At 45.4% G+C, this 11,362-nt stretch overlaps 1 protein-coding gene across 1 annotated transcript in view; it reads left to right on the forward strand.

Annotated features, from left to right (window-relative positions):
* Positions 1 to 7,161, forward strand: part of KLHL29 (kelch-like family member 29) — a 247,526-nt gene extending 240,365 nt beyond the window's left edge. Inside the window, exon 13 of the mRNA XM_010002410.1 lies at positions 6,698 to 7,161. Within this exon, the coding sequence (XP_010000712.1) occupies positions 6,698 to 6,881 (184 nt within the window). The 3' untranslated portion in view covers positions 6,882 to 7,161. The remainder of the gene's footprint in view (positions 1 to 6,697) is intronic.
* Positions 7,162 to 11,362: the final 4,201 nt, after the last annotated feature.

Genomic DNA, 11,362 nt, shown 5'->3' on the forward strand with positions numbered 1-11,362 from the left:
CAAAAGGGAAAACCAGAGACTCTTCCAACATATCTGGAAGGAGACGCATGGCTGGGATTGTGCTCCACGGGCAGCAGATGAGAACTGCAGGACCAGACTCACAGCAATAACTCCTGTAGCAGTTCATGACGTGAAGGATCTCGGCGCGCACTCAAGCGCAGCGGAGACAGGCAGAGCGCTCGGGCTGTTCCTGATGTGCGACGGGCTCCGGAATGGAGCAGGGCTGGATTTCAGAAACAAGTAACCATGCCACATGATGGGTTTGGATCATTAGCAAGGAAAAGTGCTCACAGAGCAGAGGAGAATATAACTGGAGCTTGGCCAAAACACCCACACTAATAATCCCGCTCCAAGAAGTGGCATGATACCCTCCTAATTGACCGTGACTAATCTGGACCCTCATTTATCCATCTCATTGTGAAGATGACACCTCTGGCAGCACAACCAGGGCCACCCGAGCTCCAGCCCTCTCAAACATAACACCCTGGCTGCCAACCCGGCTGCAAATGACCACAGAGGTTGTCAGCACCTTTACCAAACCCAGGACAACACCTTGGCACCCTGAGCACCAACCACCCGTGGAGATGGCAGCGATGCCTTTCACTCCAGTGTTGCAGGTTTCAGTACCAGGTCCCCAGGGTCAGCAAGAGCTTACAGGGTGCTTGCAGCTCTGCCCAGCCCCACATGGAACTGCTTCCCAAGGGAGCTGCTACCCCCCAGGCTTCACTCATCCTGGTGCTCACTCCACCTAGTTGATGTGCTTCGTTCAGTTCCACCTCCAGCAAAGACCACCTGAAATCCTAGAGCAGGAAGGAAATTCATCCACTGATAAATGCAGGGATTTTTTTTTCTTCTTCCAAGCAGATTCTGTGGATCTAACTGATAATATTTAATAACCTTTATGGAACTGCTCCAAATAAATTAGTGAGTGCATGTGTGTGCATAGGCAGGAGTGAGGAGGGAGAGGAGCTTTGTGGACCCAGAAGACATTAAATTTCAGGGAATCAAAACAATATGCTAATTTTTCTGTTTCAAATCTCTTCTACAACCCTAGACATTACAATATAGGATTTTATTTATATTTTCTTTTTCAACATTTCCTAATATGGCTGATATGATCTTTAGGACTAAGAAGGAAAATTTTTTTTAATGATTAGAATAATAATAAAAATTAACAAACCTGGCTGGTAGTCCCACTGCTTGGTGCTCTGTCTAGCCATCAAGTCTGGGAGAGGGAAGGGCTGCAGCAGGAACTCCCAGGCACTTGGCTCTCAAACACTCCAGTAAAGAGGCAGTGACATCCTCCACTTTGGGTTCCTTCCAAATTACTGCCCTTCAGGAGATGTTCACTCTAAGATGCTTTTGAATGAAACATGGAGGGTCCATAACACTCTTGGTGGGAAGGTGGTCACCAAGCAAATGGCAGCAATTAAAACAGCACCTTCAGGTGCGATTAAAAACGTTGATTAAAAAGCAGTGCAAAGTCAAATGCAGCAACAAAGGCAAAGAGGATCCTGGGCTACATTCACAGGGCTGTTACAAGCAGAGACAGAGATGTGGTCAGCCCACTCTGCTCAGCATTTGCAACAACACCAGGAGTATAATGTCCACTTCAAGTGCCACAGTTTGAAAAAGACATGGACACAGTGGGGAGAGTCCAAAGGAGGGTCACAAAATAAATTAAAGGGCTGGAGAACCTGCCTTATGATAAAGGATTGAAGGAATTAGGTCTTTTCTCCCTCGAGAAGGCTCAGAGGGACCTCACACAGGATTCCAGCACTTAAAGGGCAGCTACAAGGAGGATGGAAGTCTTCACAGGAAGCCACATGGTGAAGACAAGAAGCAACAGGTACAAGTTGCACCAGGAGAGGCTTAATCTCAATGTAGGATTTTTTTACAGTCATTCAATAGAACAACCTCACCAGGGCTGTGGTGCAGTCCCCATCACTGGAGGTTTTCAAGACACAACTGGAGGGGGTGCTGGATCATCTCATCTAGTGTCCCTTTCCCATGAAAGGTTGGACCAGGTGGTCTTCTGAGATCCTCTCAACCTGGGTTCTTCTATGATTGTATAATTCAATGATTAGTTTTCTCCATCAAATCTTTTAATGGCCAGAGAGGGATCCTCTCTGCCACCTGTTGGCTTAAGCTGGGCAAGGACTGCAAGGTGGGTAGGCAGAGAAGAGAAGGCAGATTATTTCTATTCTATTCTATTCAAAGAATGTGTTCATATTTTACAAGCATTCCAGCCATGGACAGCCAGGCCCCCAGCAGCCCTTGGTGCAACTCAGCTTTGTTGGGGTTTTCTTAGGAGTGTGATTCACAGCTTCATGGAGGTCAGCAGATGGCCTGGAGTAGTGGTGGCAATGCCAGGGGACAGTCACAACGTGACCCCCTGGCACTGCTCCTGGTTTGGGCAGTGAGGGGCGAATGGGCTGCAGGGTGAAGCCTCTTTAGTAAACCACAGTAATTACCAGGGCAGTAGAAAGCAGGGTTGTTAGCCTGCTGGGTACTAATTAGCAAAATGCTGAAATAGAATCATAGAATGTCTTGGATTGGAAGGGACCTCTACAGGTCACCTAGTCCAACCCCCCTACAATAAGGAGGGGCATCTCCAACTAGATCAGGTTGCTCAGAGCTCCATCAAGCCTGACCCTGAATGTCTCCAGGGATGGGGCCTCCACCACCTCAGTAGGCAACCTGTTGCAGTGATCCACTACCCTCATATAATAATAGAAAAATATATCTTCCTGGAAGGAGTGGATGAAGTGACCTCCATTCTCACATTACCTTCACCCCAGGATGCTGCTGGAGAGATGGGGTCTGGCTGCTCCTTAGCTGGCGAGGTCGCTGCTCCCAAAGCTGCTGGAAGGTCTGTGTCCCCACAGCCAGGCTCTGTGGTGCTGAGCTTCCTTTCTCCTTCCCAAGAGCTGACAGCCTGTAATAATTTTATCTCTCAGGATTAATGGCACCAAGCAATAAACGCACATCCTAATTATTGTAATTATTTCTTTCTTTGTACGTCAGCCTTGGTAATGATGTTTTTACAGCTGATGGGATGGAAGGGAGGGGAGACAAGAAATATTGTCACAGTAATGAAGAAAGAGCAATGAGCATACTCCTTTCCACTCACTTTCTTCAAGGTTTCAGAGCCCTCTTGAGTCTCCTATTCCCTAAGGTCCTAGAAATTAGCAGTGATTGTCCTAATAGTGCAAAGGAGCAGCAGTCTAGGACTAAATTTCTAATTGATCTTAAGTACCTACCTGCCACTTAGCCTGGAGATGCTTGAATGTCTCTAAATTCCCCAGCACATTTAAGTACCTGCTGTGCACTGAGAACTGCCTGTTTCCTGAGAGCAGGAGCAGCTCCCTGACTTCACCTCAGGCATGACTCACCAGCTAAGCCTTGTGCCAATCTTAGCTATGGGAATTGCATTCGGAGGGGGCAGAAGTTGCACTAATTACCATTTAAAATTCATACTGTCTTTCCAAGGGTGGAATTCAGCAACCATTTCTTCCCTAATGCATTAGCACCATGATGGGAGGCTACAGTACTGAGCTGCTCATCCCAGCTGCTGAGCAGGAATTATTTTCAGTGTAGCCCAGGTGCTGGAGAACATCTGCCCTCCTGCTATAGCCCCTGATCCAGAGCATGGAGGGGTGGAACCTGGGCCCAGATCCTTTTGGGAAGGTGTGCTTGGCTACTCAGCTGCTCAACAGTGGCAGCAGCTCTGGCTTAGAGTAGCTGCTAATTGTGCCACAGAGGAGGCTTTACTAGAAGAAAGGTAGGCAGCTGAGACACTACAGAGGAATTCGTGAAGCACCCACGTCCCTGTTGTAGACCTGACACGAGGTGCCCAAGGGGATGCCAGGGACTTGCAGCCAGACTTCAGCTGTGCAGCACACAGCCAGCTGGGAAGGGCTGGTGGCTGCTTGGCTTCTGTTCCCAGGGTCACCTACAGCATAGATGGAAAGGTCTCAGCACAGGGTCCTCCCTCTGTCCATTCCCTTCTTCCCCTCCAGATCAAATGCTCCACAGAGCAGTCTCCTCACGTAAGGAGCATTAAGTATTAGACAGGGCCTGTATGTAAGTGGTAACAACCACCAAGGTCCTCTCCTGTGCTGGTGGGAGGTGCTGTCATCTACACCAGTGTGTCTACATCAGTAAATTAAAACTTAGCTGAGGGCCTTGCTCATCAGCACTGATGGAACAGGCCCCAGGCTCCTTGCACTGCAGCAGCATCTCTTGTGATTACACATTAGTGGTAAATTTGAAGTCACATGTTTCTTTGGGGATCTTTTTTCTTTTGGGGGGAGATTCTTTGAATTTTCCCACTTCTCCCAATGAAGTGGCTACATGAATCCATTTGGGGTTTTTTTGGGTCAAGCTGTTACGGGATATTTTTTTTAATAACCACCTCTGACACTGGACCTGCTTCTGGCCAGCACATCCCAAACCATATCCCAATTGAAATAAGCTTCCATCTCCTTCAGCTTCACTAGGAGGAAAACGAGGTGAAACACAAACAGCAACTACTGCCCCATGGCTTCATTTCTGATATCTCATGTGCTGGTTTCAGCAGCCCCTCCACCACATGGGGAATGTTCCTGCTTGGGGTGGGACCATCCTCTTCCCTCCTCATGATGTATTTTGCAAGCTCTAATTCCCAGCCTGTCTTGCTTTAAATAGTAACTTGTTCCAGTATACAGGAGGGATCCCCACCTCCCAACAAACAGCTTAAATCCTAAACCATGGTTTAATTTGCTCTTTTGTCTGTTTTACTGGGTGGGCTCCATGCTGGCCATAGAGACCTCAGCCCTGGCAGGAGTCCCTATGGGCAGTGCCTCCCTGCCACCAGCTCCAGCTCCTTTGGAGATAGGCTCCTTGTCTTTCAGAGCCATCTTTCAGGATGACACTTGCTTTACTCAAGTCCTTGTTCTTCCCCATTTCTCCCTGACGTTTAAAAAATAATTAACAGTGGTTCAGTAAGTTCATTAGCAAACTCCCTAAGGACCCTGGGCTATGTATCATCCAGCCCTGCTGATTTGTGGATAGGCTCTAATCAAGTGTTTCAAGCCTCTCTCTCTCCTTCCTCCTCCTTTCAGATTAACAGTTATTTTGACAAGATTCTCATTATTTCCCATTTCCTGGCAGTACCCAGGGACTAGGCTTATTCGAGTCCTCACTGTTGTCATTGTGGGTTTATTTTTAACCTCAGGCTCTCCTTCTTCACAAGGACATCAGAGTTTTGTGCTCCTCAGAAATGTGTAGCTTTATCAGTGCCATTTTAGCCTCAGTTGATCATGGGTCTTCTAGCGCTATCATCTGCCTTTCTCACTTTTTATCCTTCTTCCTCTCACTGCTCCAAAATTAGCCAGAATTTACTTTGCTTTTACCAAGCCTACAGGGTTACTGCCCTTCTCCACCTTCTTAGATCGACCTTCTTGGCTGCAATTAATTTGTCTTCCCCCCCCTTCCTCTTTTTCTCCCTGCTGTCCTCTAGTGTTTACACACTCTTGAAGTCTCCACTTTCCCTCCCAACACAATCATCTACTGGCTGCTCTTGGAAGGGACCTAACCACCAGAAAAGCCACCATCAACTCCATCTAACTTATCATCTTCAAATTTAGCTGGAGGCACTTAGACTTCACAGCAGATAAAAAGCAGAGCTGTCCCCCCTTTTGGTTCCCCTATGGAGTGGCAAGGCAGCAGGGAGAACACAGCAGCCCAGTGAAGGCCTTTCTTACTCAGCTGCCACTCTCATCCTTCTGCCCTCTCCAAATACACAGACAGGAGCCAAATCCCTCATTGTCCATCTTCGTTAGCTGAAAACGAGTGTCACACCCTGTGCACAATTTCAGGAGATGCAGAAGGCTTAAGTGGAAGGAGGAAGAAATGAGACCAAAGGGCAATTTTTCTTTCAGAGCTGTTCCCCATCTACACCCCTTCCCTCCTATCAAGAGCCTACAGACCACAGGATTAACCCAACCTCCTTATCCTTGATTTGCCAGACATGTCTGAAGTCAAACACTTTGATTTTTGAAAAGCACCAAGATGTTTTTTCTTCTTTAGATGCCAACATGTAGGTCCCCTGCCAGTCCCTCAGCTGGACATCCCCAACCATCAGATCCATCTGCCCCAGGCTGGCTTTCCAATTGACACCACTGTCCCTGGGCACACCAAGGAGAACAAGTCAGCAGGACCTCCAGGATCTGGTGCCAGAGCACAACAACAGAAGGGCTCTCAAACAGAGCATTTTTTCCTCCACTTTGCAGCATTTATTGATAATTAGAGGAGTAACTTAAAGCAAAAGTATATTCCAGCCAAGGCAGCAGGGACCCCAAAATGCCTGAATTGCTTTTGCATGTGTATGGTGTTGCAGGGCCACGTCCTCCTGGTACATTTGCTGCAGATCCCATATAGGGGCTGGAGAAACACCTTTCTTGGACTTAAATTTCTGTTGTTTAACTAGAGAAGACATTGACCTACCTGGCAGGAACACAAAAAGGATTGATTTGGGGGAGAGAAAGGGTGAGGGAAGAAGAATGCCCACACAGCTTTATACAGATCAGAATGAAAGGTGTATTCATTATTTGCCCCATGTTACAAAAGACTGGGTTTGTTTAAAGCCTAAAAAGAGATTCGCTGGGTAAGAGAACTAACTAAACTATCTTTTTTTTTTTTTTAAATAATACAGTGCTGTGGTTCTGGATGGAAAAATTTATGCCACTGGTGGGATCGTGAGCAGTGAAGGACCTGCCCTGGGAAACATGGAAGCCTACGACCCTAAAACAAATACATGGACACTTCTACCAAATATGCCCTGCCCTGTTTTTCGACACGGCTGTGTAGTAATCAAGAAGTACATTCAGAGTGGCTGACGTTACCCAGGAGTTGGATGGAGAACTGTTTGTACCTGCTGAAAGCAGGCAAGAAGAATACTACTACTTAAGAAACAGCAGAAGCAAAGCCAGCCAGTGAACATATTGCTCTAAAGTCTTGAATAGTGTCTACATTGAATGTAGAAAAATCATCCTCACCTTTTGGTGAACAAGGAGCAGAGAGCTCCGTGCTATGTAAGATATTGTAACTTCATAACACAAGGGTGTCACTAGATGTTATAGTGGCACTTGTTCTGGACGTCGGCTTTTGGTCAACCCAGGTGCAATAGAATTTCACATATTTTTTAAGCTGGGGAAGAGAGGAAAAAAAAATAATAATAGTCTGCATTTTACTTTACAGCTCTAGCTTGATTCTTAAAATAACCATGCAGATTAGTTTTACTATTACACTTTAGGCATCAGTCTGTTTGAAAGGTCAAAGTGTCCTTACCACTTTGATTCCTACCTTTGTTTTTAACAAATACTTGCTTTTCAGTACCAATGACTGAGGGAAACCTTGTGTGACAGATGGCTTACACTGGTGACAGTCTTCCATCAGACCCAACTAATCTTGCAGTTCTCTAGAGCAGAGCTTAGAAGGTGGATGAGGTGGGGGCTGGGGAGAGGAATGGCCACTGGTAATAAATTCCATGTAAAATGATGAAAACACCAAACCAAAAGTGTGTTGGGCTGGATGAGTTTCTGCTCCTGGTGATAACGTGTCTGAGGACGTGTGGCCTTGCCCACAGGTTGTGGGGGGGGTGGGGAGGGGCTTCTAAGCCTTTTCCTCCCAGTTTCTGCTGATCAGTGAACTTGGAAGTATTCGATACCCATAATGCAAAATGAAAACTTCCAGCTCCAAAGGCATTTTCCTGCTACACCCACTGCCTGGGATGGCACCGGGACACGCAGCGTAGGGCGGGATCTCCTCGTTTGCAGCACGTGGGGAAGATGCCTCCAGCTGCCTTGGGATTTATGCCACTATCTGTAACATCAAAGTCTGGGAAGTTTTGTTTTTATTTTTCAGGTTTCCCCCCTAGGTGTGGAAACCTTCTGCTTCTCTTATTGACAAGATTCCAAACACACCGTTTAAATCCCGTGGTAGAAAAACGCGTAGACTTAAGCCCAGTATAAGAGACTTCAAGTGATTACTATGTAGAGTTGTAAGTATATGCACAGCACAGGGGTTATATTTTTATATATATTAAAATATTGTCTATCCAGAGAGCATTGTGATGTGGAAATTCTTTATAAATTTATACATTAAAGGATGAAATGGGAAGTGGACTGGGTAACGTAGAGGGGGCAGGGGAAAGAATATCAAAATTCCCAAAAAGGAAGTAACCCCAAGCTAAGGATCGTCTGATTTCTTTCAAAGTAGAGAGAGAAAAGTTGCCATACTTGCCTTTGCAGACTCAAATCCCAACTGCCATGCTGGTAATTCAAGGAGGGTCCCACACAGGGCGTGGGTGAGATCTTACAGTCAGTATCTAGCTGAATTTCATACCAAATACGCTAGCCTTTTTATACAGAGGGAGGTCTGCCTACAGCTTTGGGGAAATCAATGCAGATGGTTAGCTAATCATCTTATTTTATTAATAATTTATAAAATTACAAAAAAGAAATTTGTATCTTGCAGTATTTAAAGAAAAAGTGCTCAAGTCAGCTGAGTCAAGCTATAGGGTGACTCAAGTCTCCCATTTTGACAGTGAGGTTCCAGCCTTTGTTATGCAGTTGTTTTATTTATTCTTTAAAAGAAAAAAAATAAATAAGCACAACAAAATTATATACTAGTATGTCATTTAAAGTATTTATGTCAAACAGGGTGCAAGTGTGAACCTAAAGATTGGAGCACAAGTTTCTAACTGCCTGGGGCAGGACTAATTTTAGTGTTGGTGTGTGTCTGCCTCCAAAGGAGGTGCTACCTGTCAGCAAGACCTAAACACATTCAACATTTCCAATTTAGCTTATATCTTCATTTCTCACACTGGAACAAAACTGGCTATTTCTGTGAATAATATTAAAAACAGGGTTATCTGTAATGGTATTGTATATAGTTTATGTTTACTGTTAAGTTCTTGTTATATTATAATAAATATATTTATAGATCTAGATTCAGCATCAGATTAATTTTGTCACAACTGAGTAAGAACCAACACTGCATCAACGGTGACTTCAGGTTTCATCCCGGCCATGGATGACAATGTGCTCATTCCAGCCAGCTTCTTTTGCAAATCCAAACATGTCTGGCCAACATTTAAAGGCTCAGAAGCTTCCAAAATACTTCTATTCTCCTTTCCCAAAAAGTTTTTAGAAGCGAGTTTGGATTTTTATTCAGCAAGATGGTTTCTTTACCTGTTTTCCCAAACTTAACATTAAGTAAAGAGCAAAAGATCTCAAGACAGTTTACAGAACTAGCTTGAAAAAAAAAAAAAAAAAACAAAAAAACAAAAACACCCTACACCTTAGAACAGCTTTTTGTGTTGTTTTAAATGAAGGTTAGGATTTGCAGTGCACTGCTGCTGTGATGTCTAAACGTGAAAGCCACTTTTGCTCTCTGGTCAAAATCCCTTCGTATCCTGTGTGGGAGCTCTGTAACTCACTGGAGACATCTTTCAGAGAGCACTTAAGTGCAACTGTTCATGGTTTCTTTGATGTGTCATTAGGGTGTCATCTGGTAGTTGTAAAACTGGATATGGAACAAAGATGAGCCAAATACAACTAGTCTCAAATGCCACCGAGATGGAACATTTGAGCTGGATCTTAGGAGGCAATATCTGTTCTACACATTAAGAGGAAGATTATAAAATCCACTGAAATTGTCTCTGGTTCTTACAGGGTACACCTACACAAGTATTTAGGAGCATGAATTGCTATTTCAAAACATTTTAGTTGAGGCTTAGTGGCTCAGGTTGAACAGCCTGGGAAGATGACTAAAAAAATTGTAATTCAGTATTATACAACCATGCTGCAATAATCCAGACCAGGTGGAATGAGTTGCCAACCTTTTTATCAGCACTCTGCAAAGATCTCTTACTCAGCACTAGTCCATAATACTTGGTAGGATGAACAAGACACAGGCTATTTGCTTTACTTGTATGTGGAAATTATTTTAGTTCCCCTCTGGGAAGCTGCCTGAGCGCTTTTGCCAAATGATTCATGTGCACATATCTGCTCAGAGGTTTTCCTTCTTAAAAGCTTTAAGAAATTCAGGGGACAGGCTGGCTCAGCAGCCTGGTAATGATAAAAACTCTTGTTTGCTGGTTTGACTCTCCCCTGGCTCACCTGGGAAGGCGAGTGATCTCGCACACAGGGCCGTTCACCGCGTTCAGGTATTGCCTTCCCCTGACAATTTACACAAGTCGTCCCTTTCTGCCATCACTTCATCTAGTGGCAAACACACTGTACTAATAAAACCTCAGCAACCCATCTTTTAATTAACTGCAGCCAGGTGCTAAGGCTGAGCAGAGCACAGTGCAATTGGAGCGAGCTAATTAGAGCCTTGCCCTTGGTGGAGTCCAGGCAAACTGAAGGAGCACCCGCTTTCCGCAGCTGCAGGGATTAGCTGGGAGAGGAGCTGGAGCCTGCCCTTCTGCCTGACTTCACGAGTGCCATTATGTTTAATCAGCAGGGACAGCAAAGGCACAAGCTGCTTCCTGTACTTCACGCACCCGCTCAGCTTCTCCTGAAGAATGTCTCTGGAAGTTGGAACGGAGCCCAAAGCTTTTCTCCACTGCCTCCAACGCAAGGGCAAGGTCTCGGTCTCAGAACCACCCTGCCTCCCCACCACCAGCTGAACAAGGTGACTTGATAGTCAAGGGGGGGATAAACCTACAAACACCACATTCAGTCAAGTCCTGGCAGGCTCCAACCTGCACCAGGTCCCTAGGCAGACACTGACTCTCCATCCACTTGGACATTTTTACAACTTGTCACACTAATACACGCTTTTTAAATTGGATGAGCCCCTTAAGCTCACCCCTTGGTGCCTTCTTTCCCATTTCAAGTTGGCTCAAAAACAGGAGCAGGAACATGCTTTCAGCTGAAGTAGAGATCCCAGCATGTATGGAAAGGCAGCAGTAAGTTCCTATCATCAGTGAGTGTTCTGGGTTGATAACTTAAGACTGCAGGAAAAGCCAGAACAGAAATGGTCTGGAGGGAAGCAGATAGATGTGTCCCAGGCACAGTGCTTCCATCACTCATTACATTAAGCTGGACAGCAATACCAGAACACAAACACCATTTTTCCTCTGAAAAGCCAATCTGTTTGAGGCATGGTTAAACACTCACTGAGCTTAGAATTCATGAAAGCAAAAGCTGCCATCACAGGCTCCTTCGCTGAGCTGTGAAGCTTCCCAGGCAGAGCAGCACGGTCTCCAGCTGCTGGAGATTTGAAACAACAAAGAAAGTGGCAGACTACCTTGAAGACAACTCTCCCTTTGCCAGTCACCTGTGCTTTGTCTTTTGATAACACCCACCAC

Source organism: Chaetura pelagica, unplaced genomic scaffold (assembly GCF_000747805.2).
Source record: "Chaetura pelagica isolate M959 unplaced genomic scaffold, ChaPel_1.0 scaffold46, whole genome shotgun sequence".
In the NCBI taxonomy this organism is placed as follows: domain Eukaryota; kingdom Metazoa; phylum Chordata; class Aves; order Apodiformes; family Apodidae; genus Chaetura; species Chaetura pelagica.